Raw genomic sequence first — 20,205 nt, 5'->3', positions numbered from 1 at the left:
CACCATTCGTGCCATCGCTAAATACAACGGTTATAACACCCCATTCATAGAACGCATTATCAACAAATGCAAACATAGACTAAAGACAACTTTAACCAAAGAAAGACCTAACCATGCTCTATTCGCCACCTTTACCTTTAACGAAAACATACACAGTGTAACTAACGTCTTCAAGAAACATAATATTAAAATTTCCTACAGAACCAGCAATAGAAACATAGATATAATTCACAATTCTAAGTCAATAAACAGATCCGACATTCACGCAAAGTCAGGTGTTTACCGTTTTCAATGCAATAACTGTTTTTCCTCATACATCGGACAGACCGGGCGAAGCTTCAAAGATAGATACTTAGAACACGTCAACGCCATCAGATATAATAGATTTTCTGCAATAGGCCAACACATACATGACTTAAAGCATAACTTTACTACTATAGAACAAGACCTAGAAATTCTCAAAAACATAAACAAAGGCCCTTTACTCGACGTTACGGAGAGCTGTTTCATTCACCTAGACCAATTTTTTAATCCTAATCTAAACCTTAACGAAATTTCAGAAAAATCCAATATCCTTTTCGACTTCCTAATCAAAGTCTTTACAGGTATCAAATTCACGGGAGGAAAATCGATCTTTCACGCTCTCCACAGCACTCTTTTACGTCCCACACCACTACCACTCCGCCCTCGTGACCCGCCTTGAACTCCGCCTTCCTTCCCCCTTCTCCCTCTCCCCCTCCCTACCCCTTTCTACCCCACTCACTCTACCTTCGCACTCATTCAACTTAGTCACACCCATCTCACTTGTCCACAACTCTTCCCACACTACACAAACAGCACGCTGAACAAGGTGAGTCTCATATTCTATCATCCCTGACCGCGATCCTATTTTTAGATTTCTATTTCACTAACTTAGTTTTTCTTTCCTTTCTTTTAAGATTCAAGTTTTTCTTTCCTTTCTTTTAAGATTCACCATCCTTGTTGAGCTGAGACAATTTTAAAGATCAACCTTATTCAATCGCTTAACATCAGGTGTCCCGGCCTTAGACAAAAAACCTTTTGATGGTCTTGCCAACCTCACATAACACCGGACCCGGACTTATGTGTCTCCACTGAACAACAACAGAAGAGTGGACAATTTTACTACATCGTTTTATTATCACATTCAGATTTTTATGTTCAATCATCAGACAAATTTTATTGCACAATACTCACCTATTTTATTAGACTATAACGCTTTTATGTGTCACATTATATCATCAAATTTTACTCATTTTTCTTTTACCCTTTAAGGAGAAAAGCAGTCTATCATTTGTTCTGCCATGTAAGAATTATTTATACAACTTATGTGATATGTACTTTGCCCACTTGTGATTTTTTAGCTGATGATGACGCATTAAGCGTCGAAACCGGTACTAATAATATCATAAATAATATGTTGTGAACACAACACATTTTGTATTGAAAAGGTTGAACCTTCCTGTAATTCTAATTGTGAACAGGCTTTCAGCATTTCCCTCAGGGCACTGTATAGTCACTGGGCTTTCAGGCAGGAATCGAAACTGCTCCTTCTTAAGTAACACAAATTTAGTATTTTAATATTTTCGTATACGATTATGTTACATACATAAAGCCATGGGAGGTATTGGATTGCCTATTAGTGTTTTCGTCCTAATATAAGACTGGGAATTTCACGTCTTTGTGTTAAAATGTTATAAAATCTGCAGTTGTTTTATTTGCGCACGTTACATTTAAAAACTTTTTATCAATACGCACTCTTACCGACTTTTACAGCGAGCGTGCTTTCCAGCTGAGCTCAAGGTCGCGAATAATCGTAATTTCGGAAGTGTTAACGATATTTCTCTCTTTCCAATTTGACTGTGATTATTGACAGGCAGAACTAAATATAATGCATTCGAGAACTTGAGGACTGATACTTTCGAAACCATATTCTCGAGCTCAACATAACCTTTAGAAGTCGACGTAGGCCTAATTTACGCGGTACAAGACTTCCATACTCCGACTATAAACAGTATACCGGTGACCAAATTACAATGAGAGATTTAAAAAAAATAAGATTCTGCCAACATGTTCATCATGTTGGACGCTTTTGTATCTAATGCGCTTGATTTTTTTAGATTAGAGAATGAAACACTACTTGTGGTCGAGTGTTGTTTGGCTTACCATAATCTATCAGCTTCATTGTCCGTATTGATGAATTAAGAATGCAAGTATGAAGAATGAGATTTCCACCTAATCAATACTTTATTACAAATGTTTGAAGTTATCTACATTGAAACAGTACCGGTTTCGTCGCTATTAAGCAGGTTCACCAACAGCTGATGATGACCTTTTTACAGGTCGAAACCGGTACTGTTTCAATGTACATAACTTCAAACATTTGTAATAAAGTATTGATTAGGTGGAAATCTCATTCTTCATACTTGCATTGTTGTTTGGCTTGGCGTTATGGGTATTAGATTTTGCGAAGAGTTTGGCTGATCAAAGTTGCTGAACTGAAAAAAGTTTTCAAAGGAATACGAAGTTTTCAGAGGAAACTGACGAAGTTTCCCTGGTAAAACTGAACGTAAAGTTTAGAGATTTTAAAGCCGCGTGCCGGTAATTAACGTTTGAAGCCAGCCCCGCGGTCTAACTTGCCTGCCTCTCACCCGGAGGGTCCGAGTTCGATTACTGGCCAGGTCAGGCATTTTTTACTGGATATGAGGGCTGGTTCCAGGTTCAGTCATTCTACGATTACCGTTAGGAGCTATTTAATGGTGATATGGCGACCCCGGTCTAGAGAGCCAGGAATAACGGCCGAGAGGATTCGTCACACTGACCATGCGTCACTTCGTAATCTTCAGGCCTTCGACCGAAGGCGGTCGCTTGATAGGTGGAAGGCCCATTGGAGCTGTAGTTCGGTTTGGTTTAGGGGCGTTTGTAAGATTATAAGTACACATATTTCATTTTTGTAATGTTTAGCCAAATTGTTGATGGTTCATTCGTTCCCGAATTTTCCGTTTTCCCGTGTTGTACGTTTATTTTCCGTGGTCCCTCCCAAAACGGAGAATCGAGGTTCCTCTGTACTATTTTGATCAAGTAATAAATTAAAATATGCCAGAATTGTCTTTGAATGGCTCCCAAAATCTCTAGAAAATTCACTAGTCGTTATCTTTGAAATTATGTCGCTAAATTACTTAAACCTCCAAATCTAGCGACTTGTCTCTAGAATCGACTAGACTTATGTAAACAAACACGAGCATAGCGCGCAAAGAACGAGAGATTGACAATTGATACATGCATCGCGATATACAGGTTTCAATAAACATCGCATTCGCGTGCATTTCTTGTATTAATAAAAGTCAATATTTCAAAGTCGATATTTTGAAGTTCACAAAAAAACAAAAATCGGGAGAAATAATAGAATCGGGAGGCGGAAAAAACTGTCGAAAATCGGGAAAGTTGGCAAGTATGCACTAAATAAATCTCTACCTTCCGAATGGAATGTGAAATACAAGCACAAACAGGCTCACTGTGTTATTCAGCAAACTCACTGCTAACCAGGAAGCAAAACTAAACATTCCTGAAGATAACTGCTCAACTTAATCTGTGAAGTTCAGGAATTCAAGCAAGACCTTTTCCAAATTATCACGCAACTCTGATAAGGGCTCTTACCCGAGACAAACAGGCGTTCTATGGACATCTTAATAGAACGGTTAAGAAACAGAAAAGGAAGGATATCATCCTAGTTGGAGGAGATTTGAATGCAAAAGTGGGACAGGACAACGAAGGACTTGAACACATTATGGGAACACATGCTTAGGGAGAACGAAATGAGAATGGACAGCTGTTTGTGTACTTCTGTGCAAGCCATGATTTGGTTATTGGTGGTACTATATTTCCACATAAAGACTGCCATAAGGTGACATGGGTATCACCGGATCACAGAAAATCAGATAGATCATGTGGCTATTGGATGAAGGTGGAGGAGTTCGTTGTTGGATGTCAAGAACAAGACAGGTGTCGACATTGGTAGTGATCACCATCTTGTTGGGGCTACCCTTAGAATGAAGATTCAGGCACAAAGAGAAGGATAGAGCAGACAAGGAAGCGATATGATGTTGGAAAGCTAAGAGATGACAAATTTGAGAGAAGCCTTCAAGATAGAACTAAAGAATCGATTTCAAGCACTCACTGAGGTGGAGGATGAAACTATTGAGGAAAATTGGGTGAAGACTAAGTCTGTATTTACTGAAGTGAAAATATCCTGGGTTTTAAGGACAGGAAGAAAAAAGACTGGATGACTGACCAGATGTGGGAAATTATCAGACAAAGGAAAGAGGTGAAGGAAGTAATAAACGCATGTAAGACACGAGCAAGGAAGACAGAATTGCAATCCAAATATGCTGCGAAAGATAAGGAAGTAAAGAGAAGTGTGAGGAAAGATCATAGGAAATGGATAGATGAACTATCTCAACAAGCAGAGGAGGCAGCCAGAAAGGGAAATCTTAGAGAACTCTATACCATCACCAGAGTTCTGGCAAGGAAGCAGATGCAGAAAAACCATCCAGTCAGAAACAAACTCTGAGGATCAACTGAAGCAATGGCAAGAACCTTTCTCTGCGGTGTTAAACCACTCCTTGTTGAAGCCAGTAGATGCGGGAGAAGGCGAAGAAGAAGAAGATGAAGCAGAAGAAGAAACCCAGCCTGACGCAAGGATTATGAGTCTGCACTCCAACATTGGAGGAAATCAAGCGGGCATTGAGAGAGTTGCATATTGGTAAGGCAGCAGGAGTTGACAATATTCCAGCAGAAGTCATGAAGGTTGATATGGATACCACTGCCACTATGTTGCAGCCGCTATTTGAGAAGATATGGGTTAATGGAGAAATGCCGACAGATTGGAGATGTGGGTTGCTGGTGAAGTTGCCAAAGAAGGGTGATACATCAAACTGCAACAACTGGAGGGGCATTACGCTTCTTTCAATTCCTAGCAAAGTTTTCACCAGGGTTCTGCAGAACAGAATTAAGGAGTATATCGACTTGAGGCTCCGACTGGAACAGGCAGGCTATCGATCGAATCGCTTGTGTGTAGACCAAATAAACACATTGAGGATAATTCTCGAGCAGTGTGCTGAGTTGTCATCTTGCCTTTATGCAGTGTTCATCGACTTCGAAAAAGCTTTTGATTCAATCAACAGAGAAGCTATGTGGAAGAAAGTGAAGCGGTGTGGAGTGCCATCACAAATTACCAACCTTATTCAAGAAACATACCGTGATTATTAGGGAGCGGATTTTTATGTGCTAAAAATGTGAAAAATATTTATTTTTTATGTGCTGAAAAACTTTAAAATATGTGATAAAAAATTGAAATTATTTTCCTTTAAATATCACATAAGTACTCGCGCTCAAGAAGTAAATAAGTATAATGTTTTGTATTAGAATATGGTGCTACCAAACTTGCTCCTTAAGGCAAAATGGTGTCTGTGTATGGAAATGTGCTGTAGGGTATATTAATTTTTGATATGCCAGAGTAGATATTATGAATGGTTATTTTTTTAAAGGTAATGATTTGTTTAAATATGGCAAAAGCAACCTATCATATTTGAAAAAATACCACCAGTTCGTACTCACCCATCACACGCTGGAATATTAGTTGCTAGAAGTAGTCTCAGAATTGCAGTGAACAACAAAGGTCATCTCCAAATTGTCCATCACAAATGCATGCCAATTATCTCTAAAGAACGCCTTATACTGCGGAAACGATCGCTCCATATCACAAGAAGTCAGACGAGCATAGTTAAAGAGAGGAATGTCACCAACAATAACGCCATCAATTTCGCCAACATGAGCACCCTCTAATACATTAGAAATTTGGCACATTGTTTGAAATCCTCTGTTTTTCCTGAACAAATTTTGATATTTGGCCTTTAACAGTCCCTGTACCTGCGAAGCCGGGAGTGAATCTAATTTATTTTCAACAGCGCGCACTTCCTTCACTGTTTCGGACAACAGGTTAGTGGATTTTTCAAGTATGTCTATAGTTTTACACAGGAAGCTTAGATTGGCAGATATAAACGCCAAATCATTTTTCAAAGAGCTGACTTTTAGTATCTCTTGAAGAATCTCAATTGACGACGCGTCGTTTTTATCTAGCACGTTCACAACGGATGCATAACTTTCGAAATTGTCTGCGTAGTATACCACAGCGCTAAGCCGAGTACCCCACCGCGTAACAATAGGCAGAGGAGGAAGCGCAAGATCCGGGTTTTTTCTCTTTAAAAAGATCGATTCTTGAGGGTGCTTTTACGAAGACTATTTTGCCATTAGACACTAATTTATCCACTTGAGGACACTGAGCCCGCACAGTTTCACATAACCTGTGTAGAGCATGAACAACGCAAGTTACGTGTATCATTTTCGGAAAGCTCACAGAAAGGCCTTCGGCTGCCTTTTTCATGTAAGCTGCACTGCCAGTAAGGAAAAGCATTACATGGTTGTATTTTATACCATTTGGCCAAAGAAAGTGCATGGCTTCATTGAACAACCTAGCTATAGTGACGTGGTTTGCAGCAAGCATTTCTTTACACGCTGGCAAATGAGAATGTTCGCAAGCAGTTTTGTCATTCTTCAACACACCAACTACAACATTTCCTACTTTTCTGCCACTTGAATCAGTGGTTTCGTCAATGCTCACCCACAGCTTTACGCTATCACATACTGCCCGAATTCTCTGTAAAGTTTCTTCGTAACATTTTGGGAGATAGTTTTTCCTTAATGTGGATTCGTCTGAAGGCTCAAAATTAATGTACTTTGTTAGGAAATTTCTCAGTCCCGGATTATTTATTTTACCAAGAGGAATGTCGGCGCAAACAAATGCTCTGCACACATCTAAATAATACTGGGAATATTTAAATGGGCCTGCGTTTGAAGTAGCTGGTTCAGCTATTAGTAATTATCGCGAACGCACACGCGAAGCAGCCGCAGTATGCTTATTTCCAGACAAATGCTGGGTTACTTGAGAACGTTGATCTGCACGTACTGTTTTACCACACGGTTGTCAAAATAATACTTTTCCATCGGTAGTGAAAATGCTTTTAAATTCCACTACATATTGTTGAAGACACGATCTTGTACTCGACTTCTCTTTTGGCATTATTTTGCAGGTTACGACACACGCATTTACGGTGAATCACTGTTTCAATAAAAAGAATAGCAGCGGACACTGAAGGAAATATTTCTTATAAATCCATACAAAATCACACGACCACGGGAATGATATATGGACCCGAACAGCTAACCTTACTCTTAGGAGTGATGAAATTCCATTACCTAATGGTGGGGCAATATTCTTCTGAGTCTCCCATGTCGTAATCGAATTACGCCACCTTATCTCTCCGTGATTGCCTTTCGCTGATATTCTATAAACAAAACCTGAAAGGGCTGACTCATAAAGAGTTGGAATGACAACATGCAAGGAAACATCTTGTACAGCAAATCAAATCGCTGTCTAAATGTAACGACATAGCCAGTGACCAGCAAGTTTTAGAACTTATGGAGGGAAGTCCATAAATAGCCGAAACATTCAGATATATTATGTTAAATACACCTAAAAACAATACCGTAATCGTAAAATGAAAATACGAGCATTATTTTATAACAAAGAAGCATTTTCAATTTTATTGATCAACAAATATTGCCGATTTATGTGCTTATTATAGATTTTCTTAAAATATGTATTTATATTTTTAAAATGTGAAAATATGTGCTTTTATGTGAAATAAGATTCAGTTTTTACACTTGGGGATGCACAATAGGAATAATGAACTTCGTAACTTGCGTTAAAACCTACGCAAAAAAATATGTAATTACATAAAAATCCGCTCCCTAGTGATTATACATGCAGAGTCATTCATGAGGGCCGAGTATCTGAGCCTATATCTGTACGTTCAGGAGTACGTCAAGGTTGTATCCTCTCGCCAACCATGTTCCTGGTGGTGATTGATGCGGTAATGCAGAATGTAACGCGAAATTTGAAACGTGGTATCCAGGTTAGAAGACCTAGACTTCGCTGACGATGTGTCTCTCCTGTCTGAGGCACATGGTGAAATGCAATAAAAGATTGAAGACCTGGTAAAAGAAGGAAAAAAGGCGTGTCTAATGATCAGCTCAAAGAAGACCAAGGCCCCAAGGATGAACACCAACAAACTAGATCCATTTGTCTTCAGTGATGAACCTATAGAGGATGTGGATAGTTCCACTTACTTGGGCAGTGTAGTTACCGCAGACGGAGGAGCAAAACAGGATGTCTCCAAATGTACACAAAACGCAAATGGTGCCTTTGTTCGGCTCTATCCGGTATGGAAGAACAACAAAATATCTATCAGGACCAAACTTTGCATTTTCCGAAGTAATGTCAAGGCTGTTCTACTATATGGGTCCGAGACCTGGAAAGTGACTAAAGTGATTACATCCAAGTTGCAGACCTTTGTCAACTGCTGTTTAAGGAAGATTTTAAACATCTACTGGCCAGAAGTAATCTCCAATCATGAACTATGGAGAAGGACGGGTGAAACCGAGACGGCCATACAGATAAAGCAGCGAAAATGGAAATACATTGAGGAAAGGGAATTAAGCCATTGAGACAGAGGCACTGGATTGGAGCCCGCAAGGTAAATGGAGAGGAAGGCCTAAACAAACGTGGCGAAGATCTGTACAAGACCTGGAGAGAGGTGAAGAGAATGGCTGGCAACAGGATCAGATGGAGATGCTTTGTTGATGCCCTATGTTCCACAAGGAACAACAGGATTTAAGTCAAGTAAGTCAAGGGTAGACAGTGCCACAGAAAAGAGAGAAATGAACTAACAAGGAAGCACAAAATGAAAAGGATGACCTACATGTCTTCACATACTATCGTCTTATCAATTCCCGTTCTTCTTGATCTATTTCTTCTTGGCTCCTGATCAGTTCTTGTTCCCTGTTTCACCAGAGGAGCAATCATCTATAGAAGTTCCGAAGAGTTGCTGTTAAAAATAATAAATTCTTTTCTTAAGTAGCAAGTGAAGGATAAAAAGAAACTTAGATAAATACAACAAAAAAAAAAGACAAAAACAATGTTAACCTTAAACCAGTGACAAGACAAGAAACACTTGCTTGTTCTGTTTCAATTACATGCATGTCCTGATTATCTTCAGCTTTCATCCTTTCGTTTTTCTTCTGTGGAAATGTTTTGGATATGTAGCTGTATGAAACTGGTACAAGATTCTAAATTAAACATGAATGTGAAATCCTCAAGAAAAAAGAGGGACTTTCACACAATTTGTGTAGTGTGTTAAGTAATTAAGGTTCTAGGCTATTACCTGATCCAGACTTAGAGACCACACTGCTACTGTCCTTGCTAGAATCTTCTCCTCCTCGAGCAGCACTCACTACAGACTCAATCACATCGACTATTGATGTACTAACAGGCTTAGATATAGAGTTTACAACACTCTTCTTCTGCTCTTGTACTTCCTTTATTTCTGAAATAAAATTAGATGTACATTAATTACCAACATCTTAAAACATATCCACTGTAGAGATGTAAGCATGTCTTACAAGAAATAATAAAAGCAGAACGATGGACAACAAAAATGAGACCATTCAACAATTCTTACCTAACAACGGCAGTTAAACAACTGAGCTTCTACACACAATAACCAAGATATCAAACAGTATTAATACACCACTAGCAGAGAAGTATATTTTGTAATAACTAAAGCCCGGATATTTATGATACATAATTTTTCATACATATTACTGCCATAAAATATACAAGTTAAGCACAATTTTTACTACAGCGACTAAAATTAAGAAATTTTCACGGGTCATATAAAGTTATATCTTGCCTTTTCTTTAACGGTTTTTGTGATTTTCTGGCAATTTTTTATATTACGATCATATTTCTAGAAGTACCTTTGTATTTTTGTCTCCTTTCCTTCCATCTTCACATACCTGCTTGCAGTCATCTCAAAGACTAAATTTTCACATCTCCTAATTGCTGTCCGTAATTTCTTACAATTATCTTTCTTAAAAAGATATATTTATGTGAATTAGGAGGGTAAACTGTATAGAACGAGACAGATGCATAGAAGGTGACAGACACAAAGGAAGTAAAAGGACACTTTAGAATGGCTATTGTCTCGTTTTGCACCACGCTCAACCACTTCTGTAAATACCGTACTTGCTCGCGTATTAGGACCACTCCCCGATTTTTTTCACTTTTACGGCCCAAAAAAATTGAGAAAGGGGGAGTCCAAGATGCGATAACCTCAAATTTTGAGCAGTGAACATAAGACTTCCAAGCTATAAAGAGCTATAAACATTCTACACTATTCTTTAACATCTTATGAATGTACTCCGAGTTTTACTGGCTATTCTCATTTGAAGGCAATATTTCTTAATTTAAAGAAAATAAAGGTGAATGTATGACTTTCAGGTCTATATATGAAGTAAATATAGCAAGTTTTAGTTACTCTTATACCACGCCATTTGTTTTATCTCATTAACTCCTCTGATGAGGTTGACATGAGGAAGGGCATCCGGCCATAAAAATTCACTACAAAGATTCATCTCACTTCAACTCGAACCCGTAGAGAAAAAGGATAATGATATCATATTACTGTATTATGCAATATTAATACAAAAGAACTTAATGGCCAGTCATTTGTCTCTGTCAGTTGAGCAGTAGGCCTATCACTCAGTAAACCTGATCAGTGCTTGGTGCTTTCATTTGAATTATCGTTGTCTTGTGCGCCAACTTCCCCGCTACCAGCGTATCGTCATTCCAAATGATGACATTTTCACTGCCATCTCGTCGGCCACGCCCTGCCATTAAAAGCATTCGAGAACCTCTCTCTTTGAAACTTTTAAGAATAGTTTTATTCTCCAAACAGTGAGAACCTATTCGCAAATAATTTCTGGAGATGATCCGTTATTCCCAGCTGGTGTATATCAAAAACATGTCCTTTTGGGATGAATTTAAGGTCGGGCCTGCCCCCTGATAGTAAAATTAAAGGGCCGCGGTATTTTGACCGTGCAAAGGTAGCATAATCATTAGTCTTTTAATTGAAGGCTGGAATGAATGGTTTGACGAAACATTAACTGTCTCCGTGTAATAAATAGAATTTAACTTTTGAGTCAAAGGGCTTAAATAAATATGAAAGACGAGAAGACCCTATAGATCTTTATATGGAATTGTATATATTTTGTTTGGTGGTGTTATTAATATGTATTTTACCGTATTTTGTTGGGGTGACACAAAGATAAGAATAACTCTTTGTTTTATAAACATTGATTTATGAATATTTGATCCGTTATTAACGATTATAAGATAAAGTTACCTTAGGGATAACAGCGTAATTTTTTTTGAGAGTTCATATCGACAAAAAAGATTGCGACCTCGATGTTGGATTAAGGAATATGATTAGGTGTAGAAGTTTAATTAATAAGTCTGTTCGACTTTTGAATCCTTACATGATCTGAGTTCAGACCGGCGTAAGCCAGGTCGGTTTCTATCTTTATAATAAGTGAATATTTTAGTACGAAAGGACCAAATATTCAAAATAATTTTTGATATAGATGATAAACACTAAGTACTACTTTGGCAGAGAAGTGTATTGAATTTAGAATTCAAAAATGTAAGAGTATTACAGGTAGTATTGTTAACGGAGATTTTAATAAGAATGTTAGGAGTTGTTATGTTGATTATTTGTGTATTAATTGGGGTGGCTTTCCTTACTTTATTAGAGCGGAAGGTTTTAGGTTATATTCAAATTCGTAAAGGGCCCAATAAAGTAGGGTTTATTGGGTTGCCGCAGCCTTTTGCTGATGCAATTAAGTTATTCTCTAAGGAGGGAACATATCCTGTAGCATCAAATTATTTAATATATTATTTTTCTCCTGTCTTTACATTATTTTTGGCCTTGGTGACTTGAATAATCTATCCTTTTTTAACAACTTTATTCACTTTTAATTTGGGAATTTTTTTTTTTTTTAGTATGTACGAGTTTAGGAGTATATACAGTAATGATTGCGGGGTGATCATCAAATTCTAATTATGCACTATTAGGGGGGTTGCGGGCTGTTGCTCAAACAATTTCTTATGAGGTAAGATTGGCATTGATTTTGTTAAGATTTATTTTTTTAGTAGATAATTATTGTTTAATAAGATTTATGAGTCTTCAGGGTTATGTATGGTTTATGTTTTTAACTTTTCCTCTTATGTTAGCATGGTTTTCATCATGTTTGGCGGAAACTAACCGAACTCCTTTTGATTTTGCAGAAGGGGAGTCTGAATTGGTTTCAGGATTTAATGTTGAGTATAGAAGTGGTGGATTTGCATTAATTTTTTTAGCTGAATATACTAGTATTTTGTTTATAAGAATGTTGTTTTGTGTAATTTTTTTAGGGGGAGATGTTTTACCAATTTTTTTTTTAAGTTAACCTTTTTAGCTTTTATATTTGTTTGGGTTCGAGGGACTCTCCCACGATTTCGGTATGATAAATTGATATACTTAGCATGGAAGGCTTATTTACCTTTATCACTAAATTTTTTATTATTTTTCTTGGGGTTAAGGGTTTTTATACATTCTTTATTTATTTAATGGATTTAATTTAGTAAAGTTAATAGAAGAATTGAACTTCTGTCTTATGTTTTCAAAACATATGCTTTCATAAGCTTAATAACTAATTCACTAGGTTATCTCAAATATAAAAAATAAAAGGATTTAAGATGTAATAAAGGAAATATAGGACAGTGAGGATTTGGCCAGTTAGAATATAAGGGTCTTCTACTGGTCGAGCACCAATTCATGTTAAAAGGATGACAATAGAAACTATAGATCAAAATAGAATTTGATTGATTGGGTAAAATTGGATTCCACGGAATTTATTGTTTGCAGTAAAGGGGAGAATGAGGAGAATGGCGATAGATATTACTAATGCAATTACTCCACCCAGCTTATTGGGAATAGACCGTAAAATTGCATATGCAAAAAGGAAATATCATTCGGGTTGAATATGAACAGGTGTAACTAGGGGATTAGCAGGGGTAAAATTATCAGGATCTCCTAGTATATAAGGTTCGAGAAGAGTTAATAATAGTAGAATGGCAATTATAATGATGAATCCAAAAATGTCCTTAAAGGTGAAATAAGGGTGAAATGGAATTTTATCCGAGTTTCTATTTAAACCTAAGGGGTTATTTGACCCTGTTTGGTGTAGGAATAAGAGATGGATTATAACTATTATAGCAACAATAAATGGTAGAACAAAATGGAAGGTGAAGAATCGAGTGAGGGTAGCATTATCAACTGCGAATCCCCCTCAAACTCATTGGACTAAATCAATACCTAAATAAGGAACAGCTGATAAAAGATTTGTAATTACAGTTGCTCCTCAAAAAGATATTTGGCCTCAAGGGAGAACATATCCTATAAAAGCTGTTCCTATAACTAAAAATAGGATTACGACACCCGTAGATCAGGTGTGTATATAATTATATGAACCATAATATATTCCGCGCCCCACATGAAGGTAAAGGCAGATGAAGAAGAAAGAAGCACCATTGGCATGTAAAGTGCGTAATAGTCAACCGTAGTTGACATCACGACAAATGTGGGCCACACTAGAAAAAGCTAAATCTACATTAGCAGTATAGTGTATAGCTAAGAAAAGACCCGTGGCAATTTGGATTATTAAACAAAGACCGAGGAGTGATCCGAAGTTTCATCAAGCGGAGATGTTTGAGGGGGCAGGCAGATCTACTAAAGCGTTATTAGCAATTTTAAAAAGAGGATGTGATACTCGTATAGGTTTGGTCATTAAAATTTTTGTCGCAGAGGACCTTGGAAGATGTTTGTAATTTTTACAATTACGATTAAGGTAAGAAATAAGTAGTTCACTAGTATTAAAGTAATGAGATGGTTGGGTTTATTGTAAAGTTTAATTAAGTGAGGGGTGGCTTCTGTGTTTAGGGAGTAATATATTAGGTCGATTGATGTAAGGTCCATATTTTTAGTAAGTATATTGGTAAAATATGGATCTCTTATGGATGAAATTATTAGAATTAAGGCTATAAGTAGTAATGAAATTACAAGAGTTTTTATAGAAGTATAAAAGAGTTCATTGGAAGCTAAACTAGTGATGTAGATAAAAAGGACTAACATACCTCCTAGGAAGATTAAGAACAGGATGTAGGAGAATCAAAAGGAGGAGGATATCAATCCAACAGTTATGGAGATAATACATGTTTGTACAATAATAATGAGGGTTATAGCAAGAGGATGATTAGCTTGTATGAAAATCATACTATTAAGAAGATTGAAGACAAGAATTCTTAAATTTAAAATTCAGAGGGTAGTTTAAATATAAAATATTAATTTTGGGGATTAGTGAAAAGAATTTTTCTTTCCTCTGAGTTTTAGAAGAAAATCTTAATATTGGTTTACAAGACCAGTGTTTTTATTAAACTACTAAAACAATGGTAATAAATATAAGTTGAGTTGTCTTGATTTTAGTATTTTTAATAGGGGCGTGAACTTTTTGTTCTAAACGTAAGCATTTATTATCTATATTGTTAAGTTTAGAATTTATTGTGTTGAGTTTGTTTGGGTTACTTTATTTATATTTAAATTTTTTTGATTATGAATTGTATTTTAGTATAGTTTTTTTAACATTTTCTGTTTGTGAGGGGGCTTTAGGACTATCTGTGTTGGTTTCTATAATTCGAACTCATGGCAATGATTTTTTTCAAACATTTAGAGTATTACAATGTTAAAATTTATATTTATGATCGTATTTTTAATCCCTTTATGTTTTTTAATTGATTATTGATGGGTGGTTCAGTCTTTAATATATTTTATAACATTTATATTTTTTGTAGGTTGTACTCTATCAGGTGATTTTGGTAATTTAAGTTATTGTTTCGGGGGAGATATTTTATCTTATGGATTAATTTTATTGAGATTTTGAATTTGTGCATTGATGATTACAGGTAGAGAATCGGTTTATCGTGTTAAATTTTATAATCAGTTATTTCAAATTTATGTTTTGTTTTTATTATTGATATTATACTGTACTTTTAGAAGTATGAGTATATTTTCTTTTTATTTATTTTTTGAAAGTAGATTAATTCCTACTTTGTTTTTGATTTTAGGTTGAGGATATCAACCTGAACGATTACAGGCGGGGGTATATTTATTGTTTTATACTTTGTTAGCTTCCTTACCTTTATTGGTGGGATTATTTAATGTGTATAGAATTTATGGTAATTTGGATTTAAGTTTGTTGAGAAATGTAAGTTTGTTTAATGTTATATTTTACTTGGTTTTAATTTTGGCCTTTTTAGTAAAGATTCCAATATTTCTTGTTCATTTATGATTACCGAAAGCGCATGTGGAAGCGCCAGTATCTGGATCTATAATTTTGGCAGGTGTATTGTTGAAATTAGGGGGATATGGACTATTACGTGTTTATACAATAATGGTTTCTTTGGGATTAAAGTATAATTATATTTGAGTTGCCATTAGTTTAGTAGGCGGTGTGTTAGTTAGTTTAGTATGTTTATATCAAACGGATCTAAAGGCTTTAATTGCTTATTCTTCGGTTTCTCATATAGGGATTGTCCTGGGGGGTTTAATAACGTTAAGAGTTTGAGGGTTTAGAGGAAGTTACACGCTTATGATCGCTCATGGGTTATGTTCTTCTGGTTTATTTGCTTTAGCAAATATTACATATGAGCGCTTAGGAAGACGCAGAATACTAGTAAGTAAGGGTTTAATGAATTTTATGCCTTCAATGGCTATATGATGGTTTCTTCTTAGTTCTTCTAATATGGCTGCGCCTCCTTCTTTAAACTTAGTAGGAGAGATTAGTTTATTTAATAGATTGGTTGCCTGATCATGAGTGTCTATGGTTATATTAATGTTATTATCGTTTTTTAGAGCAGTATATACCTTATATTTATATGCTTATAGTCAACCCATTAGCTAATAACTAGCATACATTACGAGTTGTACTTCCGAATGTAATACATTGTGAATGGAAGCATTCTTGGATAACTGTGGCTATTGAAAGCCGGACATTTACATTAAAGTATATGTCAAGCTCATTCTCTATGTTTATCACATCAGGATTTATTTAAATAGCTGTAATTGAGATAAGAGAGATTGCATTGTATAGGTTAGGTATGCTATTGAGTGTCCGGATAGTGCCAGAAGTTCCACAACGAAAAAAAATTACAGGAAAGCTTGCCGCATTTACGGGTGTCTACAGGTGTAGCGATGATCTGTTTTATTATCATAATGTACATTTGTTGTAATTTCGTACATTCGTTGTCTCCATTTTTTATTAATGCATAGTATGTTTTCTTTGGCCTCTCCAAAAATCGTAAAAGTAGTTAGTGGGGACGTAAAATCAATTACATTATTATTATTATTATTATTATTATTATTATTATTATTATTATTATTATTATTATTATTATTTAGGTACATTGGCGAGTAAAACAATCATTATGACTGGATTGTTTTTATCACATTTCAAACCTACTCCCCTCCAAGAATTACGTATACTAGCCCGAGTTATGAGATATTAAACAATCACTTTGTAAATGATCTTGTCTGCTATATCAATAGTACAACCGTGAATATTTCTTAACTAAAGTAAACTCGTGGTGGTGCAGCTCTTTTTAGGCACACCCCCAATGGAGGGGAGCTGTATGTACCATTTTTACTGCATATCACCATGTTGCCATTCTTAAATCCCTGGCAGCACAGTACTGGCAATTGAACTCAGGGCCCCGAGAACGACAGCTAATTGTGCTAACAATTACACCACCAAACATTGTTAACTACAAAACACAGACATACAGTATGACTGATTTGTGCTTCCAATGTCCAAAACTGTTCACCTATTTGTGCGACGTCATCAGAGCTGTGGTAGGCCTACGCTGCGGAGGCGGATATTTCTTATCTACAAAACACAGATGTACCGCATGACTGACGCATTCTCATTCCGCGGCTTGTACAGGTGAAACTATTCACAAATTTGTGTGATATCAGAGCTGCAGTAAGGCTTGAACCCGCTTCGAAGCAGATTAGTAGTTGTTCTCTGGCGAATTACGTTGGGGAGGGAGTCTTGTATGCGAGATTTATCTTTTCATTTTCTTTGTCTCGAAAAGCTAGGGTGGGTCTAATACACGAGTAAATATGGTAACTTCAGCGGGTAGAATTGTCTTCATAAGGAGAAGGGGTTATAAAAAGGTACGGAGGCTCAGTTACTGGACAGATTTCGCTGTACGTGTGTTTGATTGTGAATACTCTTGGTTCATTGTGCTTAAAACTCTTCTTTTTACCTAGAGTTTAGTCCTGCATTGGTGCGGGACCCGCTTTTGAACATGCCATCCTCCTCTTCCTGTAGTCAAGGGCGTCAGCTTCAGTGATCCCTACAAGGCGCATGTCTTCCTTGATGTCTTCGAACCATCGCTTCTTGGGGCGACCTCAAGATCGAGAACCTCCAGGATCAAATTGGAGTGCTGTATGTATCACAGAGTCTGCAGGACTTTGGACGACATGACTATACCATCTAAGTCGCCTTACTTGCATCTTCTCCGGGACAGGTGGTGAAAATGAATGATTTGATAAAATTTAACCATTTCAGTACAGATGGCTCTATTCTGTTCAGTAATGTGAACAAGACCTCGACGAAACACAGTTTGGGTTCAGAAATTCGTTTGGTACAAGGGAAGCATTGTTTGCGCTAAATATCCTAATTCAGAACAGTCTAGATCAACAGCAAGAAGTGTTTGCTTGTTTCATTGATTTTGAATAGGCATTTGACAGAGTTCAACATCCAAAACTTGTAGAACTCCTAAAAGATATAGGAGTTGACAGCAAAGATATCCGCATTATTGAAAACCTTTACTGGAGACAAAAGGCCGTTGTCCGAATCGGAAATCAAACTACAAACGAGATAGCCATCCAAAGAGGAGTTAGACAAGGTTATGTTTTGTCTCCATTGTTATTCAACCTTTACTCGGATAAAATTTTCAAAACAGCTTTAGAAAATCAACAATATGGAATAAAAGTAAATGGCGGCATAATTAACAACATAAGATGTGCGGATGATACAGTCATCCTGTGTGACAATTTTGAAGGTCTCCAACTCCTGCTCAATAATATCAGTGCAGTAAGTGAGGACATGGGACTAAAAATAAATGTAAACAAGACCAAGTTCATGATCTTCAGCAGACGTGCCAATGCTGAGGCAATCTTACAACTAAACAACCAACAGATTGAGAGAGTAACCACTTTTAAAAATCTGGGTGCCATTGTCACTGAACAACTTGATCCCGAGAAAGAAGTGAAACAGAGGATAGCAATAGCACGAAAAATATTTACAAAAATGAAATCTTTCTTTTGCAATGACTACTTAAATTTAAAACTTAGACAGAGGATGGTCAGATGCTATATATGGTCAGCCTTGCTATATGGTGTGGAAACATGGACTCTCAAGAACATATCAGTAAAACGCTTGGAAGCCTTTGAAATGTGGATCCACCGTAGGATGCTCAGGATTTCGTGGGTTGCACGACTAACGAACCAAGAAGTACTCAGAAGGGCAAGAGCAAGTCGGAAACTCGTTCAAACAATAAAATTCCGGAAGATCTCTTACCTTGGCCACATCCTTAGAAATGACCGTTACCTCATCTTACAGTGGATTGTACAAGGCAAAATACAGGGTCGAAGAGGTGTCGAGAGGAGGCGAACATCATGGCTTGGAAACATCAAAGAATGGACTGGAATTCACAGTGTTGAAAGACTTTTCTACCTAGCAAGAGATCGTTCTGCATTCGCCACAGTGATCGCCAACGTCAGGGGGACCTGATACGGTACTATGAAGAAGAAGAAGAAGAAGAAGAAGAAGAAGAAGAAGAAGAAGAAGAAGAAGAAGAAGAAGAAGAAGAAGAAGAAGAAGAAGAATGTGCACAAAATTAAAATAGAAGCTAAAGAGCAGTTTAACGTTGAACAACACTGCAGTAGAGCAAAACATAAAAACAATTTGGCTCGAAATGTTACGTCATAGATCGTCAACAGCTCCTGTTCCAGAGAATTTCATCACCAACCAAGAATCTGCAGCAATTTTTTGAAGAAATACACTTATCAGCACATTTGCAATACACCACCACTTAAAACTACGTGACTACCGCTTGTTGCTTGTTGTTTAAAGGGGGCTAACATCTAGGTCATTGGCCCTTGTGACTACCTCTTGCGAAGATGTTTTAAATAGAATGCGATCCTGCATCGCTGATAATATCTGCGTTTCTATGAATGAAACCGCCAATGCTGAAAAGAGATACGTGGCATATGCTGTTCTTGGTAGATTAAGGGGAGACCAAACAAGAGATAAATTTCACATTTCCTGTGAAGCACTGGACAGAACTAACCACTCAACAATTGCTGTTACCTTTGATAATGTAATGAATCTGTTGTGGCCTGTAAGAGTGAAGAGAGAAAATGTTCTAATTTTAGTCACTAATGCAGCTCCCTATATGGTGGAAGCTAGCAAAGGTCAGCTGCTTCTCTACCCTAAAATGATACCTGTAACACGCATTGCACATGCACTAAATAGAGTTGCAGAAAACATTTGTGGAAATTATCCCGATGTCGATAAGTTAATTTCAGTAGTGAAAAAAATCTTCATCAAAGGTTCACTGTGAGTGCGGAAATTTAAGAAAATTATTCCTTGTGTTCCATTGCCCCTCAAACCCATCCTCGAACATTGGAGAACATAGCTTAATGCTCCTAACTACTACTGTAGCAATTGCAATGCTATAAAAAATGTTAATGCATTCTCCCCAAAAACTGCCAAGATGGTGATTTCAAGTACCACGCTAACCAGAGATCTCTCTTATATCAAATCACTTTTCAGCATAATATCAATAATAATACAATTAGAGGACACTGGTGTTCAACTCTGTGATGCCGTTCAACTGGTGACAAATGTTGAAAGTGAGTTAAAGGCTGTACGTGGTGAAATTGGCGAATGTGTGTGCTGTGAAGGGTACTCTACTCCCCAAGATTAGTGACATTCTGAGTGGCAAGACAGCAACATTCCATGAAGGTAAGCATCACCTGAACTCTAATGATTTGACTTGCCCAAATA

The 20,205-nt window shown here is 36.9% G+C and overlaps 1 protein-coding gene across 9 annotated transcripts in view; it reads right to left on the bottom strand.

Annotated features, from left to right (window-relative positions):
* Nucleotides 1-20,205, bottom strand: part of yem (yemanuclein) — a 661,372-nt gene that overhangs the window by 391,382 nt on the left and 249,785 nt on the right. For all 9 annotated transcript variants that reach the window (XR_011017928.1, XR_011017929.1, XR_011017930.1 and 6 more), the window contains exon 6: nt 9,360-9,521. Coding sequence is in view for 6 of the 9 variants with exons in the window: in XM_068226662.1 (XP_068082763.1) it covers nt 9,360-9,521 (162 nt within the window). In the remaining 3 variants the exon portion in view is untranslated. The remainder of the gene's footprint in view (nt 1-9,359; nt 9,522-20,205) is intronic.

Source organism: Anabrus simplex, chromosome 3 (assembly GCF_040414725.1).
Source record: "Anabrus simplex isolate iqAnaSimp1 chromosome 3, ASM4041472v1, whole genome shotgun sequence".
Lineage (NCBI taxonomy): Eukaryota > Metazoa > Arthropoda > Insecta > Orthoptera > Tettigoniidae > Anabrus > Anabrus simplex.
This window is presented reverse-complemented; position numbering and strand designations above follow the sequence as displayed.